The following is a 21,885-nucleotide window of genomic DNA, read 5'->3' as shown; positions in this document are numbered from 1 at the left end:
CATTAGTCCTTATCAGTGGATCTGCTGCTGTCTGTCTCCCCCTGCAGAGTTTGTTATGATGCTTTCTGCACGATGACCTCTGATGGAAGAACACGGAGCATTCAGCACCCGGATTCATCAGCTGCGTGCCATTATTTCTGTCTACTTATTCCTATTGTCCTTTTTCTTTTTTTTATCGAATATTGAATTTCACATGGCTGGCTGTGAAAGTGTAATCCACTTAGAGATCTCTTTATATTTTCATAATAAAAGTTAAGTTTGAATAAGTGCAGTGGGCAGAGGGTGAGTTATGAAACCCTTTATTGTAGTTGTTAATGCTGCACTGTTGCCCTCTGGTGGCAGAGAAATGTACAGCTTCCTGAAGCCTGAGCTAGAGCTGGTATGATTTCTCACCTAACTGTTTTTACTGTATTTCCTATGGAACTGATGCATGAATGGCTCATACTCGAGTAGTTGTTTCTGACTGAGTGAAGAAGCAGGTGTAGCTGCGTTGGAAACAGGCAATGCTGCATATGATCTTGTACAATTTAGCAATATTTGCTAAATTAGTTACACAAATCAAAATAAGAGAAGCTTTTATTTAACAATGTCAATGTTGCAGAAAAATAATGCTCAGCTGTTCTGTGTGGGGACTTCCCCCCCCCCCCCAAAAAAAAAAACACCACCACAGCCAATGTTGAAAAAAAAGTGCATTTATTATTGAAAATCGATAACTTAAAACATCTGAGCGAAAAAAGCGAGATCTGTCCAAAAAGCCTTTGTACAAACAGTTTACATACAACTCGACTCGTTCCCCCCCCCCTTGGGCTTTCTTAGATATTGTGAACACCCGGTAGCTCAAACTAATTCTGAAAAAAAAAAAAAAAAAGGATATACAATTAAAAGTAGTATTCATGCTATGACCAAAAGATAGGGAATGGTAACCAACGCCAAAACCACAATGCAAAATGTTGTAAGGCATACGCAGTCCTCTGACTGAAGCACTGCAGGTACCGTCCTTTCTCTTCCACGCAGACAGAGAGCAGCTTTTAATGAAGAATAATGCTAACCCAATAGCTGTAGGCATGCTGTTTTTACTGGTTTCAATTTGCCATAATATTGCAAGACCCCCTTAGGATTTCAAACACAACTTACGGACACAATGTACAAATATTACTTTACTCATAAATTAATTCAGTTTTAACTTAACTCAATGGGAAGCTGGATTGTTTTTTTGTTTTAAAGAAGACACTAAAAGCACTTCAAGAACCGAACCACTGGATCCTGAAGACACACGCTCTAGAGGAATCTTGTGGTCCATGACAAGTATGTGGAAGAAGGAGATTAGGAATTCAGGTTCACTGTGAGCCAACCAGAAAAGAGAAGCCAGGGCCAAACCTGAGGCTGCCAAAGGAAGAAAACATTAGGAACAACAACAACAAAAAAAACACTTTTCAGGGTCACGTGCTCCTCTTAAACTCAGGTTAGGAGCAACAAAGTGCATGAGAAGCTGGAAGAAACTCAAAGCTCGAAACATGTATTCTTTCAACAGGTCCTTTGCCGCTCCCTAGAGGCAGAAATGGAAGTTGTGCATGTAAGAAAAGTGTAATACTTTTTATCTGTGTTTGGTACACGTGCACCAGCTTTTAGTTGCACTTGGTTCGTGCATACATCACTTCACAGTTATTCCTTTAAGTTATCTTGCTTTTACTTTTTTTGGACTTTCAGCATTTAGGATTTTGTTTCACAGAGTCACGCCGCCTTTCCTCCAAATAAAAATTTTACAGCTCAGAAACAAATCCAGAGAAAAAAAAAAGCCTTTCACAGGTCTTATCAGTGTAGAAGCGTTTTTTGTTGTTGTTTGTTTGGGGTTTTTTTTTTGCAATCTATGAGTCAAAATTGGGAGTCATTATCTCAAAATCTACTTAATAATCACAAGTTTGAGTCCGTAATTCAAATTTATGAGATACCAGCTCTGCCTGGTAATTTTTTTCTTTTGTTTTTCCAGTGGCATAATTAAGCTTCCATACATCAAAGACAAAACAAACAAACAAAAAACACTTTTCCCCTCAGTTCACTTGCATTAATCACAAAAAAGTGATTATGGGATATCCTACTCTGTCACTCAAGAGCAACAACAAGGAAATATTAACCACGTGCTGCAGTAACTTCTCTTGTTCTTGTTTTTCTGCAATTATTCAGGAAATATTTCTGGAAATTGACAATAAAGCAGATGAGAATAGTTGCTGTCTTATTTTTTTCTAGATCCTTTTTTCATAATCACAAACATCAAATGTTTCACTCAAAGTATCCCTGAGGTGGTTTGGCCATATATGTATTAGTGAATGACAGCTTTGCACTGATCGTTTGCGGTCCTTACACATCGAGCCATATACTAGTGGTGGTGGTGGTGAGGGGGGGTCTCTTAGCTGTAACTGATGGGGTGAACCGGCAGTAGAAACAAAAGCAGGTGTTGCTGAAGGGTTCTTCTTAAATGTCACTTCAAAGTCCAAAAGATGTTAGTTTGTAGGGAAGCTCTAGTTGTTGGGGATGCTCTGCAGATATGTAAGGATGTGCTGGATCTTAACCAAGCGTTCTTTGAGGGTGGTCATAGACAGAACAGACAGCTGGTATCGAGGGTCGATAGGCAGAACAGCCAGCAACCACCAGCAGCAGGCTGGACCATTCGGAGTCGCCTGGAAGAAAGGAGGAAGACTGTAAGCGGCTTTCAAGAAAGCACAAACCTTTGCCGTGAGACAAACTGAGCCAAACTCAGTTCAGGGTCCGGGTACTATGTTTAACATCAATGAACAAGGCAAATGTGATACTCTCATCTGGAGCATGTTGAGAAAATCTCTGAAAACTAGTACTGATAAACAGACAAAACCCAAATTATTACACTCTGAATCTCAAGGATCTGAGCAGAACTGGATGTTGTAGTTTAAATTATAGAAATATTCAGTATTTTTTTTAATTATTCTAGCTTTGAGAAAAAGCTTTTCACTTTCTTCCAACCCCACAGTGCATGCATATTAAATTAAATCTTAATATTTCATAGAAAGTCTCATAACACAAATGCAGACTATGAGTATTTTGGACTTTTAATGTATTAAGTCAATTATGAGCATGCCAAACCCCCCAGTAATCAGTAACTCCAAAATCTCCTGATCATCTGCCACTTTTATTTATCTATTCATTTTTTTGTTGCTGCAGACATCTCACTTTTCTCTTTTCATTTATCAGAGGTGTAATTAAATCTATTCACCCATGAAACTGATTCAAATCAATCTGCTCATAGAGATTTTTAAACTCTGTACCAAGTCAGTGTTTAACTTATTTCTAACTTGGTACTACATTTATTACTAAACTTCATAGTTTTCCTTATGTGCAGCCAAATGCAGTACTTAACGTATGACTGTGTCAGAGTCAGGAAGCCTGAGCCAGTTAAAACATTTGCACTTAACACAGTATTTGAAGTGAATGGTCTTTACTATTGTGTGTCCTACAGTTAACTTCAAAGCAAATAATCAGTTTATTTCTGTGAAATCTATAATAAGGGAATAAAAGGTCAGTGTCGTGTCTTTGCTAGCATGTGGTAAAGTCTTTTCATGACACTGTTCTGATGCAACAGGGCAGCCAGGATTAGCTATGAAGCACCCTTTAAGCTCTTTAGCCTATATTGTCAATAGACTCCACCCAGTGGGTGCCCAAGAAGTGAGCTGTAATCCCCTTTAGCGCTGCAGGCTGCAAGTAAAAGCTACATCTGAGCGCACACAGCACCTACATTAAGGTATTAAGATCCCTGACGCAAGCGAGTACATGGCAATGCGGGTCTCCCTAAAAGGCAAGTGTGTCGAGTTTCAAATGGTCCAGTTTCATATAATAATTTAAAGTCCAAGTAATGCAAGATTTACTGGCCGTGTGCTGTTTCCAAGAAGACGACCGCTGTTGGCGAATTCAGGAGATACAAGTTCTGATAATAATAAATCTTCTCAACAATCAACTCTGCTGCCAACTCCCTGCCGTGCAGTATTTTTACAAACTGTTCTGCTATACAAACAATATAAAGTGACTCACACCATTAATACTTTTTCCCCATATTAACTCCCACTGCAGGGAGGCACACCTCAGCAGAAGTTTAATTATGCAGAAGGTTTCATTTTCCAGCTCACTTATTCTAAATTGACCATGAATTACAAGTCATCCCCTTGTTCATCAAATGCAGTTTTAATTTAAAACACACACACGTGCTTGTGTAATCATTGCTGCACTCAAAGACATCAGTGAAGTGCAATATTTTCTGTGTAATATAACAGTAAACACAAAGGAACCACAGAAAGCTTTGCAGTTAAATGCAAACGGTTTACATCCATCTCAATAAGCTCAAGCATTCGATTACCATTTGTTGGTTTATGTGAGATATTGGTAAGTGTGTCAGATACTATTTAATCTGCACAGAGATATTCAGATCTTCACAGATGGAAGTTTGGATATGCTGTGAGACGTACCTGGATGTCAGCTTCTCGTTCTGGCATTGGTCCAAAGTGCTGCAGGATTTGGTTGTGGAAGTGGATCTTGAGGTTCTGGAACCAAACTCGGGCCTGCTCATACACTGCATCGTGCAGCTCTTGCAGTCTTGCTAGTTCTTCACTGTCTTCCACCTGGCAAGCAAAGAATCGTTTGGCCTGGTTAAACTTAAGATACTTGATTTTTCTCCAAGAACAGAAAACAGGATTCCTTCCACCTAAATGACATTCACTGTGGTTCTTACTCTGCTATCCTCCAAGTGTTCAATATCTGCAGTACTGTAACCGTCCTTCATTCCTCGGGACAGGACCCGGAAGCGTTTTCCTCCAATGGTGTCCACTACTGAACGCCCATCGGGGAGGAAATGGACACTTCTGATGATCAGCATGCAGCCGTAGTCTGCAAACCTGCAGGAAGGCATATGACTGTTTATTTAGAAAATGTAGCTGAGGTAAATTGTTCTAATGACCCCTGAAGGGCCTTAGGTAATTAATTACATGCAATAACATGTCTACTGACATCTACCAGTCATGAGCAGAAAAATCAATGAAGACTTTGAACAAGTGCTTTCATAACTATCTTTATGTTGCATAAAGACTTTTGTTTAGTGACTTATGCAAACCACGACACAGTGCCTGTGCTTGCATACTTACCCTTTTTCAGGGTCACTGATGCACATCCCAAACTGCCGGGTGCCTGTGTCCATGCAGCGGCGAATCATGAGGCGGTAACGTGGCTCAAACACATGTAGGGGACAAGGCACAGTAGGGTACGCCATGGTACACACAAAGATAGGCACATTCTTTGTCAGGCTGGGGAGAAGGAATTAAAGGAAAATGAGTTTAGGACTTTTCTATGATGTGCATAAAACACTTACTGATAAACATGATGCATGAATGAAAAGGCTGCTCACTCAGAAAGCTCTCTGGTCTCCTCCTGGTGAGTTTTAGTCCTCTCTGCATACTCCCGGCTCAAGTACTGTTTGATCAGCATGTCCAGGAGTATGGTCTCCTTAAATTTCCTAGATGCCAGATACTGAAGAGAGCAGGACAATGGGTTAATAAAAACAGGAAGCACAGAGCACCTTGAAAAAAATTAGCAGAACACCAGCACAATTTTGGTAAATTTGTGTCTCTCACCTCTTTGAGACTCTCTTTACAGAGCGGGCACTGGGGCATGTGATCCAAGCAGCGTTCCAGGCAGTTTTTACAGAAGGTGTGGCCACATGGTGTGGTTACAGGCTCATAAAACAATCTGCATTGGTCACAAAAATCCAACAATCAGCTTGTTGTTCTAGATGTAAGCAGCCAGGCTGTTGAGTCATATCCATGAGCGCTGATGTAAGCCAGCAGTAAATGTGGCACACAAGGCAGTGCTTACCTCATGCATAGAGAACACTCCAGGTCATTGGAGTCCAGCAGATCCTTGGGAATAGTTCTCATTTTAGGTTTGGTGGTTTTCTGTTTGGAGCCTTTTGCCACACCTTAAGACAAGAAGAGGTATTTTAATAAAATTTAATTGATCTAAATTTGGGTTAGAAATTAAAAACAAAACAGCAGAAAACAGCAGTGTTCAATGCACCTTGTTTTTTATGCTTGCTACTTCCGCTGTCCACTACACAGGGCTCCATGTCTGACACTGACAACTTCCTCTTCAGGAGGCTTCCCTTGTCCTGGTCCCCCAGTTGAGGAGCAGAGCAAACTCTCTTTAGACCCTCCTCACTACAATTAGAGCCATGCGATCGTAGCGAATGAGCTCGGCTCAAACCAGGTCGCTCCACACTTTCCCAGCGTTTCTACACAATGACACAGGACAGAGGTTAAGATGATGGTGGTTCTTTCACTGGTGTGGCTACAACTGCCATTATTAACAAATTCATTATTAAACTCTGCGATTGAGCTCCATTGTGTTAGTACCTCCTGGTTTTCCAGATGGTGCGCAGAGGCAGCACGGACTTCGTGGAGGTGTTGCCTTTGAACTGGCCTCTGTGGTTGGGCTTGGGTATCTGCCACAAGGGTTTTACTGCGTAAGTGAGTCAGTGCGTTCTGTGTTGTTTCCCTCAGGCCAACCTTCACATTCTCATCACCGGGGGAGAGGAGATCACACAAGATCTGTGAAAAGAAATCAGCATGTTATTGGAATGTCACCTAAAATCATCAATGCCATCCTGGGAAGCTTAAAAAACCTGAAGAAGAAACACTTCTGGGTACTAGAGGACTCAGATAGTGTTAGAGCTGGTGTCCCATATTTGTAAGATTTGCTCATTCAAATTCAAATGAATCATCAAACACTGGCTTTAAACTACATATCGTGCCACACAGGTTGAAAGAATAAAGTTAGGTCCATACATTTTTGGATACCGACACACGTAACACGGGCCTAAAGAGCAGACTCTAAGCTTTATTTCAAAGGGTTCAACAAAATACTGACTTCACCACCAAAGAATTACAGCCACTTTTATACACTGTAAATTTTCTTCTCAGGCTCATATAATACTCTTTTTTTCACACAGTAATAATATAACTGTTTAATTTTCAGGCCTCAAACATACAGCGTGCAGCGAGGGAAACATACTTATTTGTCCTCTCTGCACAACGGGCTTACTGAGAAAAGAATAAACTACACACTACCATTTGTTCCTTCACTGAAGTGATTTATGTTATGTTCAAAATAAATAATTAATTCCCAGATGTCAGTAAAACAACACTCACTGTTTTAGATTAATCCCAGACTAAAAAAACAAAACATATCAATGAACATCTAAAATTTAAAAGTAGTAGTAGCTTATTGTCTACTACTGGGCTTAACAGAGCCTGAATTATAGATCATTTCAAACATGCTTCACTCACTCGTTTTCCTCTACACCGTTTTCTCCAACACTGCATATTTTAAAAAATATTTCATCAGAATATTTCCACAGGAAACTGCGTGCAGCAGATAAGGCTTGTGATAAAGCTGGTGAAAGTGATGACCCTGCCAGAAATGTGTATGTACCACAACTTCTGTTCTTCATTTTTACCCTTTTACTCTTATTTTAACAGATGTGTAACCATATGCTGAGCGTCATTTCCATATTGTGTGAACTTAGTCATGAAAACGAGGACAGTGGGTGTCATTTTCATATTCATTAATTAGTAGATTGCTACATTTTGGTACTGATGAGGCTGGTACAACTCGTAAGCTAGAGCCCAAGCTGCTCAACCTTGGTTTATTGGCTCATGCTGCCGAGCTTCCAGGCTGTAGCAGAAAGATGCCTAGTTTGCTTCTAATTTCCAAATCAGAAGCATGAGAAATTTAGTTAAGATGCCAACACACCCAGTAACCCAAAATGACCAAACGAATCAATTTCAAACACGATTACACAAAACACTTGTATCGGCAGCTGAACACAGACCAGGTTCAGCACATAATGGCGAACTGTCACGCTATGCAGAGAACGAATGTAGTCCTGCATACATTAGTCAACTGCAAGTCACTTATGTAACTACAATACTGTGCTCTGTCTGACTTTTAAGTGGTACTAACGTCATTAGAGGCACAGTCATAAGATCTGACCCACTAACGACTTATGCAATTCCAAGACAGATGATCCCAGGGAGATCGAAGGAACCAGCAAAGTTCATGGAAGTGGAAGTACAAACCAAAAGCAATGTCATTTGTGTGCATCCAATGTCCCTCATACAGTCCACAGTCATCACCTTGAGTAAAGCACCAACAGTAAATGCTTCATATTTCCAATAGTTTTAATGTTCCTCCCACGGCCTATGTAATTAATTTCTTACTTTCCCTTTTCAATTTAAATATATCAGCATCAATGACCAGAATAATAAATCTGTAAAGGACATTTGACAATATAAATCCTATTAAAAACAAAGCAACGCAACAGCTCCTTCCATTCAGGATGCTTATAAAACCTAATGTCTCTACCATGCTCCCAATTAAATGAGTAATTCACTAGTTAAGATTAAGATGTCATGACAAAAGGCGATTACATTAGGGTTGTAATATAACAGCAGATGTTAAATAAACAGACAAATGGCTCTAAAGTAAATAATAAATGAATAAGGAGAAGGAGAGCTTTGTGTTCCCAGCTTAGACACTCATGCCCTGGACCTAAACTACTTAAAATAGTTAAAACAGTATGAATTCCACTTCCTCCCTGGCAGCAGACTCGCAGCAGACACCGTAACCCTCTCACCTTTTCCACTTGTCTTTTAGCACAGGGAAAGTCCTCATCAACAGCCAGGCAGTGGAGGAAGACTTGGAGAGACTTGTCCACTTGGCCCATCTCATGCAGCACCATAGCTTTCCTAAATAAAGCCTGAAAGAAGACGTGCAAATGTGACTCTCAGATAAGCTTCAAATACACAAGCTAAAGGTGCAGCTTATATATATACACAATGCTTTTTAATGCCTGCAATATGACTATGCATGACACAGATAAAATCACAAAGCATATTGTAGGCATTCGACACAGACGTTTGGTGTCGTGCTTGTGATGTAATAGTCATTAATGTCTGTGACCTTCATCACTGCATTCTAAGTTGCCATCGAGAAAACCTTGACTGGTCATGACACTCTTTTGTAACATATTTACCCAAAGAGAAGCTCCTTTATGTAACAGTAAAAATAGCAGCCCACTGTTAAAAGTACGGCCTATAAGCAAACAGTGAGATTGGCAAAAAGTCATTCTCCACGAAGTATAATTCACTGGTCACCAATCCAACATAAACCTTGAAAAGTGTTCTATAACAATGTGGATGAATGAATAAACCTTGCTGCTGTAAACTGGTCTGCAATTTACAGGTCATTAGCATGTAACGACACTAATGACACAGTTAATGAGGCCGCTCTCTCTCCACCTGTGGGGCTGTGACGGCAGCAGTCTTAAAATACACCTTTTCTAAGTAAAGGCCGGCTGACCGATATATCACAACAGGTGAATGCACACTAGACTCGACTATGCAAAAGGTAGTTGTGTGAGTTCGCCCACTATCCTTAGGGCTTACATTGAAAAAAAAGAAGAAGTTCTATGCTAACTTACCCAACACCAGTCATTCAACCACATAAATCCCTCAGACTTTTACAAATTTTACAAAGTCATGCTGTTTCTTTATTATTTATTAGTCATGCTTCATTTCTATTTTTACAGCAGACTAACATATTCCTGCAGTATCACTGAGTGACCTACTTCAGCAGAACAGCTGGATCGGGGACAAACGTTAGTGTCCTCCAAAGCCTGGCGGTACTGTTTCAGACCCATGTACGCCTCCGCTCGAGACAGTCGCGCCACCACCGTCGTGTCTGGATCTGCAGGGGACAGGATGAAAAGGAGAGGGGAAAGAAAAACCTTTAATGGCCAGAGGAAATTGCTTAAACCTCAACACTTGCACAAATACAAACCATTCAGTTGCTGAATGATTTGACATGTATGCGACATGCAACACAGGTTAAACCCCAAGTAATAGCACACATACCAATTAAGTCTATAACTCACTGAGCTACCCCACAATATTTCCTAGCTGCACAGGCAGGTACTGTTTTCCCCTCAACAGGAAATATTTCCTGCAAGTCATACATTATGCAATTAATCAGGACCCTGCATTACATATTAACTGTGTCAATGAATTCTGGGCAAACAGTGTAAAAGGAAAACAAGCTGCAGAAGCCTGCAAGACCAGAGAGAGATTGGTTGACTGTATGGTTCTGTCCACTGTGGTAGTTTAAATTAAAAAGAAAAAGGACTACAAAACATGACATATGCTTTAAACACAATGACAGGCTTTTTTAAAAGGCAGACTGCTTTGTTGTTGGTAGAACAGCTGCCATTAAGGAGGGCCTAAAACAGCTCTAAATATTTCCACCTGTGAGAAAGACTAAACATTAAGATGAAGATATATTCCACTGGCTATGTAATCAGCCTGCCTCAGCCTTTTAAAGCAATCTGTCCACCAGACATGATGCGTGGCAGATGAAATTTGTTATTTAACTGCTGTGTATCATAAACCACATTGCATACTGTCAGTGCTAATAATGTATTACATTTCCCTGAGAGACTTTATCTCATTTCTATGGAACATTCGAGATACTAATTGGAAGGGTAAGGGTAGTTTGTCTTGTCATCATTACATCAGCGAAGCACTCCCTCTGTGTCTGGAAGTTTCTATCCTCCCCTCAGGTTGGATGCAGAACTGTGGGTCTGCACTGTCGTAAGCAGGTGCTACGACTGCAATAGCGCCTCAGCGGTGAAGTCCTCGACCCACTGTCGAGTGACAGAAGGGTTATGCGGCTGTTATCTTTATGTAACCTTTAATGTGTACAAATCACTGCTTTTAGGACGACCTGAGAGACAATCCAGGAAGAGGGCAGGCTGTAATTTCATATTTTGTCATTTGTCTTCTGGCTTTTTAAAACAGTCGAAGCAGCAAACGAGAAAAAAATTAACATCATAATTAACATATATGATGTTAATTTGAAAGCAAGTAACTCCAAGCATCTAATGCAGGGGAGGAAGTGCATTTGGGTTGTATTGATTATTTCTTAATTTATCCCCAGCAAGCTCCATTTTACATCCCCCCCCCCAAAAAAACCAAACCATTTACCATTTTAGGGGAAAAAAGGGGGGATAAAATTTTGCTTTAGGTTCCTCAAACTATCAAATGCAATTCATTTTGTTCTGATTAACTAAGACATGCCTTCAAGTCTGAGTCCCTGGGGGTTCCTGGAACACGGTTAACCCTTTTGCTAAACATCCTGATATTGTGCTGCTAATGTCTGAGTAACAGAGGTCAAAAAGGATACCGCATGTTACATGAGATATTAAATCACATGAATGTCCAAAGCATTTTTCCAGACCTACTGTCAAGCTGCCAGGCTATAGAACTACTATCCTAATTACTATAACAGCACAAGGTTAATGAATAGACTAGAGCTCCTTCATTGTGTGATTGAAAGTAATCAGAAATTTAGTAATCGGGAAATTTAAAAAAAGAAGGAAAAGAAAGCCTGTTCTTCTTGTAAGACAGCAGCATACCCACAATGCATCACACTGCTTTACTTTCTATTTTTGTTTTCACGAAGGCAGGGCATGCCATCCTCTGGCCTGTTTGTCTTCTTTAACCTGGGAACTCAGTGTACATGCGCGCAGTTTACAGTATGACTGTAGTTTGCTTTTACCGGACAAAGGAGCATTACTCACTTCAATACACCCACATAGGGGTTTCCTATCAATACTTGCATCTGCACCTGCGAAACTCAATGCCAACAAACCTCCCACATCACTAGCAGGCTAACTACAAATAAATAAACCAGCCTGGTTTAGTTTCTCTCATTGCATAACTTGCTGCCCTTGCTGGGTGTGTATACGGACCCCCGGCCTTGCTTTGCTTTACCCCTCGGTGTGTCCATCTTCTCCCCCCTCCCACCTTCTAAGACATTTATGAAACCGTTGTTCGCCCAGACATAACAATTACAAAATACAACCACCCTCCCCCCATATTAAGTTACAAAACCTGCTCCAATATGTGTCACGACCTGCCTTACGCAACGTGCACGAAGCGCGCATGCCCATCTTGTGCAATTTCGTAAGCTGGGCCCAGCAGATATGCAGAGCAGGAGGAGACTGGCGTCAGTATAACACATGAAATTAAGCAATTACTACTTTAAAAAATAATGTTGGTCACCATGTTGTCCCCTCTGAATCCATTGAGGGCACGGGCCATACACTTATCCCGCTCCCGTCACTACTACACAACGCTGGTTAAGTAATAACACATCCGCACTCCAGTCATGCCTGCTCGGTGAGAGTGCGCAGTAGACACACCTCTCCCGAGTGCACGGCTGGCACCGTTAACAACACTGACCTGACTGAATCACGTCGGTTGCTAGCTCCACGGCTTCTTGGTAGCGTTTTCTTCTACAGAGTGCGTCCACTTCCGTTACTTTTTTCGATTTTCCCACCTCCTCCGGGAACCATTTACTTAGTAGTCCGCACAAAATCACGTTCACTTTCTCCTCGCCCCTCACGTGTTCACTACACAGTTTACATTTGTGAAGCAGCCGTCGCTGTAAGCATCGTTTACAGTATGAATGTCCACAGGCTAAGGTCACGGGTTCACCTAGAAAGCAGTGACAGTTAGGACACTCCAGCACGTCCTCCTCCGCGGAGCTCTCCGCCGCATCCCAGCTACTACGGCCCGACAGCGACTCCGGCCCGGCCGCTTTCCTCTTAAAGTTGCGGAGGATACAGTCCACGAAAGTGCTGAGCTGCTCGGGCCGCACAGGACTGTACCGCATAGCAGCTGAAAACCAGTCAATGGCTTCTCTAAGGCAGTTTTCGGACGCTAGAGCGTTAGCTTTCTGAAGTATAAGTTCATGGTGGTCCTCCTCTTCCGAGACGTTGCCCGAGTCAGCACCGATAAAGAAGGCGCTTCTCTCCTCCAGGGCGTCCGTCGCTTGCGGCTGGAGCGACATATTAGTGTCTAAAAAGATGAACAATAATATGTTATAGAGACTTAGGTTTTCTTCTGCTAACGTGTTTATACATTTCTACGGCTGCCGTGGTCCTTAGCGGTATATTGAACGCACTTTCCCATAGATACCCGATTGTTACATAAAAAAAAATAATTGTCACGTGAGCCCAGACTCCTGCCGTGATTGGTCGGGACCTCTCGGTTACAAAACCTGTGCTTGAAAGTTTCATAACTACGGAAGAGACGTAGTAAAGTTGCCAGTGTGCCAAATGTCAACGCTCCAACTGGAACTTCTTAACCCCCCCAAGTCCTTTACAGTCAAATAAAACCAAACAGAAGCCATGTTACTGCGAAAGTTTGAGCGGGAGGTTTTGAAACCAGGGGAAATAGGAAACCTACTAAAAGGCATTCATAACTGCTTGTGTAACACGATTTTGTAACACTTTCCCAAGTGTCAGTTTGATGTAATTAATTTCATGCACCTTATGTTTTCCTTTTTCTTTCGACTTTCTCAGTGTAGTTTCATACTTTCATTTGCTGCCGGAAATATTTACTGTTTGGTTGTTTAGAAAGTTTTGCACAGAAAAGCAAAGATAACAACACCCGGTCACTGCTAGGATTACGTCACAGCCATATTATTTATGTAACGGGAAATTACCTTTCTCCAGAGGTAACAGGGCTTGAGGTCCGGTGTCTGGGGAGGTGTGTTTTTCTACCCAGGTATGCTTTTACTGCAGTGGCAGTGTGTTTGGGATCATTGTCATACTGATATACGAAGCTGTTGCCAATCAGATGGTTTCCAGATGGTATTGCATGGTGAATCAAAATCTAGCTGAAATACTATTGGTGTTGTTCCAAACCATGACAGCCTTTTTTCCCTGTTTCCCTTCCATACGAATGTCTTCTTGACGGCCACCCTTCCACCGAGACCTTTTCTGATAAGACTTCGACAAACATTAGGTGCAGATGCATCTCTCATGCCCGATTTCAAGTCACATATTGGGAATGTACACCCAGTTTTCCAAAAAAAAAAAAAAAGTGGTTAATCACAGTTAAATCGTGATTTGAATCGTGATCTATCTGTCTGTCTGTCTATCTATCTATCTATGTCCGAACATAGTTTGAAGGAAAAAGACGAAGAGCCAGTATTTATTTATTTCTTCTGTTTCTTCTCCTCTCCCTGTTCTACAAGAAGTAATCAAAATATTCCAAAGCAAAAATAAATCATTTTTTGAGGCAAAAAGATTAAACAAATTGTCTACATCTACACAAAAAGAGGTTTTGTTTGACATTTTACATTGTTCACACCAAACAGTTACTCTGATTGATCATCTGCCAGCTCCGAATCTGCTTCTTCAAACTGACTGTTGAGTCACTTCAGCTCTCGGGGTCTGTCAAAATATGTTCTCCTGGCTGTAAGTTTCTGTGGCAATTGTGGTGATACTGTGGTTACATTATTATAGCTATCGAACAGGATATCCACCCATGTCCCCTCATGCTTAACCAGTCTTGGCTTTAATGATACACAGATGTTCAGAGGTCATCAGCTCTAAGTAAAAAGTAAAAGGGTGATTTATGAAATTCTGCAATCTTTGGGGAAACGCTGTAAAAACGTTACACAGTGTAGCTGAGATTTTATGAGGCGGTGTGAACCTGATTGAGTTTTGTATAACGTGGAGGGACACCTCCCTCTAGTGGTTAAAGAATGTTATTGCTTTAATGGACTTGTTTAAAAAAGTTTTATTTGTAAAACGTTATTTATTTACAAAATGTCTGCATTGAATAAATACAATAAAATATGTATCTATTTTTAATCGAATGAATTTTAAAGCATGTCAAAGAAATGTTTTATACTGAAAAATAGAAATGTACATAGCATTAATGATCACTTGTCAACGTGCAGTTCATTATATGTAATATTTCGCATGGATCGCATTATTTGGTTCTTAGCACATTCTGATGGCGGTAGATAGTGCGATGAAGCAGTTTGCACAGTCATGTGATAGGCTTGTTATAAACACCCACTAGAAGGCAGTGTTGCACTGTGTAAACTGTGAGTCACAGTATGCTCACTCGAATGATCAGGTGCATAAACCAGCATACAGCTCCATGACTAACCTCAGGAGGTTAAACTTTCAGTTTAACTTTTTTTGTGTGTGTGATTTGTGTGTCCACTACAGAGGATGTGAATGAACAGGCTGGGTCTCAGGAGGTTAAAACTGTGTAGACGCACAACTTGAATTTTGCTCATTTGCTACATTAAACACGTTACAGTGCCACTGATGATGACAGAGTCAGCACGCCCTCCTTTCATGAATCTTCCTTTCTCTTTCCTTGTCGCTCTCATATAATTTTAAATCTGATGTCACAAAAGCTAGAAAGGAAGTGTCATCCTCTAAAATCTTAATTTATTCTTGATCAACAATTTCCAGTAAAATGTGTCTTTATTAAGAAGCTATACTTGACTGAGCCTTTTTATTTTCCTTTAATTAAGATCATCCCTCTTTATTTCTAGATCCTAGCAAATGTGCATCCGTATGGTTAGTCTGAAGAGTTACAGACTAACCATAGTTTGCGGATTTGAAGCACAGAAGGAAATAATCAGTCCATATACTGATTTCAAAACCGATCACAAAATTTTACTATGGCAGATGTTACTTTGTATAACGATTATCTGACAGTTGCCCATTTGTCTATGCAAACTATAAGTCTTCCTATCACGTGAATGATAGTTAGAGGGCAAACATGCTGGCCAAGATATGTTCTTTAACTGCCACATTAAACAAATCTCTACAACTGCCTTCTTTCACCTGTGCAACATTGTACAAATTAGGAACATCTGGTGTCACAGTGATTCTGAAAAACTAGTCCTGCGTTTGCCAGTTCAAGCCTGAATTATTGTAATTCTTTATTTTCCTTATTCCTTATTGTCCATCATCTCCTGTGGAGTGTAGTAAAGATGGCAGCCACTCTCTGTGATGATGCAATGCATAGGGCTGGTTCAGGTGCTGCTTTAGGCCCAGGCTGCTGGAGGACTCATAGTGGTGCTCGGCTCTATTCTCCTCTTGCTCACTTATCATCCATTTATATGCCGCTATTGCATGTCAGTAACTTTGTGTGTTCTGTGTCAAATCGCTCCTTGTCTGTCTCTATAAGACCCTGAGTCTGAAGCTGCTCAGTAGTTTCTGATTTAAAACAACAACAACAAAAACTGCTGTTTGTTTGGTTTGCCAGCCAGTGAAGGCAGATGGCTGTTTTTCCTGAGAAAATTCTTTTGGAGCTTTCTTCCTGTTAAAGGAAGTTTTTTCTTCCTACTCCCCACCAAGTGTTTGCACAATGGGAATTTTTTTTTTAAATAACATAACAAAGCCTTCATATGGCATATTTTAAAAAAGCAAGCAAGATTATTACCACACCAAAATACAGCTATATCAATTTGATCAATGCAAGATGCCCAGTGTAACTAACCCCAGTTACAGATCCTAAGATTCAATTATCTTTTTACTTCCACTTACCTAGTTCGAGGGGTTAGGGGGTCATTTTTCACGCCATAAACAAAAAACAACATAAAATGTATGCTATTTATCCACAAAACTGTGAAATGATTGTGCTACAGCATGCAAAACATTAAGCATACACAAATTAAGTAGATATTAAGTAAATATGACACAATAACTCAAGAAAGATATAGTAAAGAGACAAAAGCAGGAGTACAATTACATAAAAATGAATTAAAAAAAGTGAAATAAAATAAAAGAGATTGGTGAATTTAGCAAGGAGCTGCTAGAGATCAGTAGTGCGATGGCTGAACAGTACCAAATTTGACAAGTTTCATCAACTCATTAGCATAAAGTCTGTAGCTCAGGCAGTAGAACGGGTCAGCTACTAACTGGGAGGTTGGTGGTTCGATCCCTGGTTCCCGGTTGCTCCAGTCTGCATGCTAAATATCTCTGGGTAAGATATTAACCCCAAGTTGCCCCATATAAATGAGAACACTTATGTAGAAGAAAGTGCTTCTATGAATGAAGTGCTCCGAGTGCTTGGGTACAGTAGGAAAGGCCCATTTAAACTAACTGGGAACAAAGTTCTTCCTTCTTCCCCTCTTAATTAATAACTTTGTGTGATTCTCGGGATCAAAAGCTTTAAAAGCATAAAACACATAAAGGGTGACGAGTTTCTAACTTTATATTTATTTACAGTCTCCCTTAAAGAATAATTACACAAACCAGAGTCACATTTACAGTCACACTGGTTCTCAGTAGTTCATAAAACTATTTAATCTATCCAGCAGAATTCTTACAGTTACCAAGACTGCTGACTTTAATATGAAGTGTCCTGACATATTGGGAACTGGCATTTAGAAAAACATTGTATAAAATGAACGCAGGCCTGCAGACTCAGGCCTGCTTACCCGTGTGTTTATTGTACCTTGCATTATGTTCATACACTGATGTACACGCTGTACTCGAGTGCTTCGCAGGCTTTGAATTTTTGAAATATAAAGATAATCAAAGGAACTACAGAAACACTGTGTGACTAAACCCTCGTTCTCCATGTTGACTCTTCAAATACGGTCTTATCACGATGACATACCATTTCTGTTGACAAAACAGTGATACAGTTGATTTGCCAGAACATTCCAGTCCACGCGGAGATATGTGACACCCACTTCCTCTCAGTTTGATATGTCTGTGGGACTGATAATGCTGGGAGAAAAAATAAAAATGTCTGGTGTGTAACATGTGCATCATAATGTGATGCTTAAACTGTAATAAGCAGGCAGCTTGCATGGTGTCAATCGTTTGACTTGTAAAGTAAAATGGAGAAAATGTGATAACTTCTATGGTCACATAATGAGCCTCGACATATTTCTATCATTCAATCTGAAGTACAAAGGCTGTCTGTGCTGGTGTTATCTGTTTCAGAGTGGAATAAAATTACATTATTCACTTAAGGAATAAAAAGAAAAAGACTGTGCAGAGCAACAAAATGCACACTGTTCTGAGTGTAGACGTCTTGAGAAATCTGGAGGAAGAATGCACACGTTCGTATTCATTTATCAATGTGGGAAACCTTCTGTACACGATTCTCAAACAGCTGTGTAGGAATGCAGCCCTGGTGGTGACTCTTGGTCAGCCTTATCTGGCCCCGCGTAATCTCCCAGAGGTGTTTGGGTTCTCAGGAGAAACACGTACTCAAGAACATGCAAAAAACACAGCAGCATTTCGAGTGTGCAAGCAAATGCACGTACACACACACACACACACACACACACACACACACACACTAGAACTAGAGGGAGGAAGAGGTCGCCTGGAGGTTTATGTTATTTGAAAGATTCTGTTAAACATTATGCGACAAATTCAAAGCCAAGCACGTGTGCGCACGTCTCCAGCTACGTGTACGATCTTGTTGGAGTCTCTGGTTTGTCTCCAGTTCTGTGTTGCACTCGAGTGTAAGAAGAAGTGTTCTTGATCCAACAGGAAAAAAAAATGTGAGTGAGGATGCCAGCATGAAATGTAAATGCCCCGTCTTAACTGTGGGCTTTCGCAGTCAAGTTAACACTTGTTTATGCTGTCGCTCTGTACGTATATGGAAAGTACTGAGAGTTGAGCTATGAGAATACACGGTTCAGGGTTAAGGATCATAACAATTCTTCTGTTTGGTTTACACCAGATCCTGAACAAAACAAGTACAGCACGTGCAAAGGATGTTTTCCTGCTGCACATGGACACTTTTCACTTGGCCAAGTGGATAAAAACATAGATGGGTACATTAGCTCCCCCCTGCTCTCGGCTCTAAACCCTGGAGCCCACTCCACCCTCCCTGCTTTGCCGCATGACTGCTCTCCTCATTGTAGGGTCTGCTGTGTCCAAGCCAGGCCAGCTGTGGTACAACAGGCCCCATTGTCTTCTGCTATATGACACTATTATGTAACAAACAGGACAGCGGGTGAGATCACCAAGATCTACCAAGCCTCTCTGGTCCCATCATGCGTTCACTGGTGCGGAGTAAACACAGAGAGCGGGCGATGAGGGGAAGCAAAAATGGAAGTCCAGTATCAGTCTGGAGCTGAGAAGGTGTAATTACTTGGAACAAACTGTTGTGCAAACAGGCGACCAAGCAGATTATGGGGGATCTGAAGAGCAAAGCCAGAACAAAGCCACAATATTTTGGCGTGAAAGTTGGCCGTGCTGTGTTTCTTTACAACTATATAACTCACAGGACACACACACACACACACACACACACACACACGGTTATTATTTTAATACATTTAATAGTGCACTTTGATTAACCTGTACAGAAATAATATTATTAAAAAAGATAAAACATTTTCATTTACGTAACACAAAGCTTAACATGTACAATAAAATAAAAATAAAACAGTATGATACAAAACAAACATATATCTGAGGTATAAATATATTGGCTTTAAATTAACTGTCATTGTCATGCATTATTATTTGGCAGAGACACAGTTAAAACACTTGCGATGCGAACGATGGCTTAGTGGATTAATCAGACACGTCAGCGCGAACAACGCACAACCTCAGATTTAAGCATGAGTGTTACGAGTGAAGGTCAGCTGATACAATGTCTTTATTTTTTGAACACAGATGAGACAGCACAGCGAAAGAAGCTCACGCAAAGATATTTTCCTTCCTTCAAATTCACACATTCAGTCTGCCCTCCTCTTTACAGTAAAACCTGTAAAATCACCACCTTTATAAAAGGACCCCTCTTTTTTTTCCTCTACTTTTCCTGTCAGACTACCTTTCTGTTCTCGTCTACATCAAAGCGACTGTGAAAGCATTATATGTTTTTAAAAACTTTGATAGCATACAAGCCTAAAATCTCAAAAACTGTGCTGTGCTTTAAACAAATCTAACACTTGTAACGGTGAGGAAAAGCTCACTGTGGGGAATCTACTGTTTTCATCTTGGGTTTTTAAAAAAAATTGGTCCATTAAATCTGTTTGGTCTTGCGTTTCGGTTCCTGACATCCATAAAGTGTGCCTATGCATCTCCGAGAACGCAAACAATGGCATCACACGCTCGAGAGACATGTGCCGTATGTCTGTATGTTAGTAAATGAGGCCCTTCCTTTGATCGTTCCTCTCTTTTTGGTGAGCCAGCCACCAGTACTCGTCTGTCTCTACCCTAAAACACTAAAACCCTTTGTGCTACCGGCCACCTGTCGTCTCACAACATCCTATCTATTGTCTCCGCTCAGTCTGCGCATCACCGTCTTTCTTCACCCGTGGATTTATCAATCGGCTGACCATAATAATGTCTGCTGTGCTTTGCTGTAACAGAAAAAAAGGGGACAGAGGTAACGCAGGACATACGCCGACCTTTACTCTGAACAGACTACTTTATGTACACATTTTTCTGCTACTGGAAACCAGTATGACGAATCTGTGTTAACTGCCGTTTTCGCATACACGCTCTCACGCATACATTAAATCCCTCTTTTGCTTCTCAGAAGCAATAGCACCCTTTGGACAAACCATACATCCTGTATCAACATCGCCTCCTCTGGCCCAGATAAATGTTTGTCTGACACGAGTCCTCTTGGCAGCACGCTGGGAGGCCCCAAAAGAACAGTTTAAAAACATCAATCTTGTTTGGACATAGGGGGGAAAAAAATCACAAAAAAAAGTCCTTCAATCCAGGATCCAGAGTTTGTCCTGATGTGAGGATGGAGGCTTGGACTTTGACCTCCCTGGTGGAATGGAGGTCAAAGTCCCACCCCCCAAAAAATTCCCCCAAACTGCCGCCATCCAAATTGCACACCGCTTTCTCATTTGTCCATGGGTGTGGTGAATGAGTCTCGTATCCGTGCCACCTCGGCAGCGCACAAGTGTCCATACAGTTTATTGTACCACTCTGGGAAACGACCCCTGATTAGACAAAGAAAGAGAGGAGGCTGTTAGCCTACTGCGTTGCTCTAAAACTTGATTTGTTTGTGGCTCTGGAAGTAATCCACTCACCTGCAGTCGGTTCGGGAAATGTGCGTGAGTCGGGATTTGCTGGCTCCACAGGGCTCTATGAAGTAGCGTGAAGTGAGAACATTGGCTCGGACGCCCACCGCAGACGCCCCTTCGTGGTCTACAGAGGTACATACCAGTGCACATGCTCCCTTTGGCAGGTCCGTTACCCATGTTCTGTTAGAAACCAATAAAGACACTTTAGATTAAAAACAGCATTAAATTAGATAAAAGATGAAAGATAAAGACAAAAGCAAAATAAACAAAAGAAGAGAAAAAGACAGCGACCTACCTGAGCACGACATGGTCTCTGGTAGGATGAGGCGCCATGGAGTTCCTGACATACTGGTAGACCTCTGTCCTGTCATCAAGGGTGTCCACTACACGGCTCTCGAGCAGGTCCTCATCCCAGTGTCCCTGCTCTCGCAGCACCCGGGTCAAAACCTCTTCGGGAGCTGCGGGAACCTCCACCGTTACTTTCCACAGCCGCAGTGGATACCCGTCATGGACCTAGAGAAACAGACGGCGAGACCCAGTTACTTTACTTGCAGTCCATTGATTTAAAGCACTTTATGTCATTAAAATCACAGAACAAAGACAGGAAATTACAGCAGACAGGAAATGTCATGCACACAGGTTCCTGCAGTTAGTTTTAAGGGCTTGAAAAGAAGGCGACTGGACTTGTCTAAGTATTTTCAAGACATTTCACCTCTCATCACCTCTCATCCAAGAGGCTTCTTCAGTTCAGTTTCACTCACAACCTCTGGTGGTAATGTCTGACACCTTTTTCACAGTCATGTAATAATGCACACGATTAATAATCAGTCAACGAGTGAGATGTCCTCAACAAACTAAAAGAACACCAGCTGCCTGCCCTTCAAGCTCTGATTAAGCATACCCCCGTCTATACCTCAG

At 41.2% G+C, this 21,885-nt stretch overlaps 3 protein-coding genes across 8 annotated transcripts in view; 1 reads left to right on the top strand and 2 right to left on the bottom strand.

Moving 5' to 3' along the window:
• Positions 1-2,221, top strand: part of cabp4 (calcium binding protein 4) — a 31,128-nt gene extending 28,907 nt beyond the window's left edge. For all 3 annotated transcript variants that reach the window (XM_063476251.1, XM_063476249.1, XM_063476250.1), the window contains one exon: positions 48-2,221. In XM_063476251.1, coding sequence (XP_063332321.1) covers positions 48-76 — 29 coding nt within the window. In that variant the 3' untranslated portion in view covers positions 77-2,221. The remainder of the gene's footprint in view (positions 1-47) is intronic.
• Positions 675-13,111, bottom strand: lonrf1 (LON peptidase N-terminal domain and ring finger 1). Its single transcript, XM_063476248.1, has 12 exons — positions 12,369-13,111; positions 9,698-9,816; positions 8,705-8,827; positions 6,423-6,617; positions 6,088-6,301; positions 5,887-5,989; positions 5,646-5,760; positions 5,420-5,541; positions 5,160-5,318; positions 4,751-4,913; positions 4,488-4,640; positions 675-2,675 (listed from the first exon to the last, which is right to left on the bottom strand). The coding sequence occupies exons 1-12, from the start codon at positions 12,976-12,978 to the stop codon at positions 2,517-2,519; spliced, it is 2,235 nt and encodes a 744-aa protein (XP_063332318.1). The 5' UTR covers positions 12,979-13,111; the 3' UTR covers positions 675-2,516.
• Positions 13,112-19,246: 6,135 nt separating this feature from the next.
• dlc1 (DLC1 Rho GTPase activating protein) overlaps positions 19,247-21,885 on the bottom strand; it is an 84,481-nt gene continuing 81,842 nt past the window's right edge. For all 4 annotated transcript variants that reach the window (XM_063476243.1, XM_063476244.1, XM_063476245.1 and 1 more), the window contains 3 exons: positions 21,263-21,480; positions 20,974-21,147; positions 19,247-20,883 (listed from right to left, as the gene is read on the bottom strand). In XM_063476243.1, the coding sequence (XP_063332313.1) occupies positions 20,784-20,883; positions 20,974-21,147; positions 21,263-21,480 (492 nt within the window). In that variant the 3' untranslated portion in view covers positions 19,247-20,783. The remainder of the gene's footprint in view (positions 20,884-20,973; positions 21,148-21,262; positions 21,481-21,885) is intronic.

This window comes from Pelmatolapia mariae, linkage group LG6 (genome assembly GCF_036321145.2).
Source record: "Pelmatolapia mariae isolate MD_Pm_ZW linkage group LG6, Pm_UMD_F_2, whole genome shotgun sequence".
Taxonomy (NCBI): domain Eukaryota; kingdom Metazoa; phylum Chordata; class Actinopteri; order Cichliformes; family Cichlidae; genus Pelmatolapia; species Pelmatolapia mariae.
The sequence above is the reverse complement of the archived record's forward strand: the minus strand, read 5'-3'. Positions and strand labels throughout refer to the sequence as shown.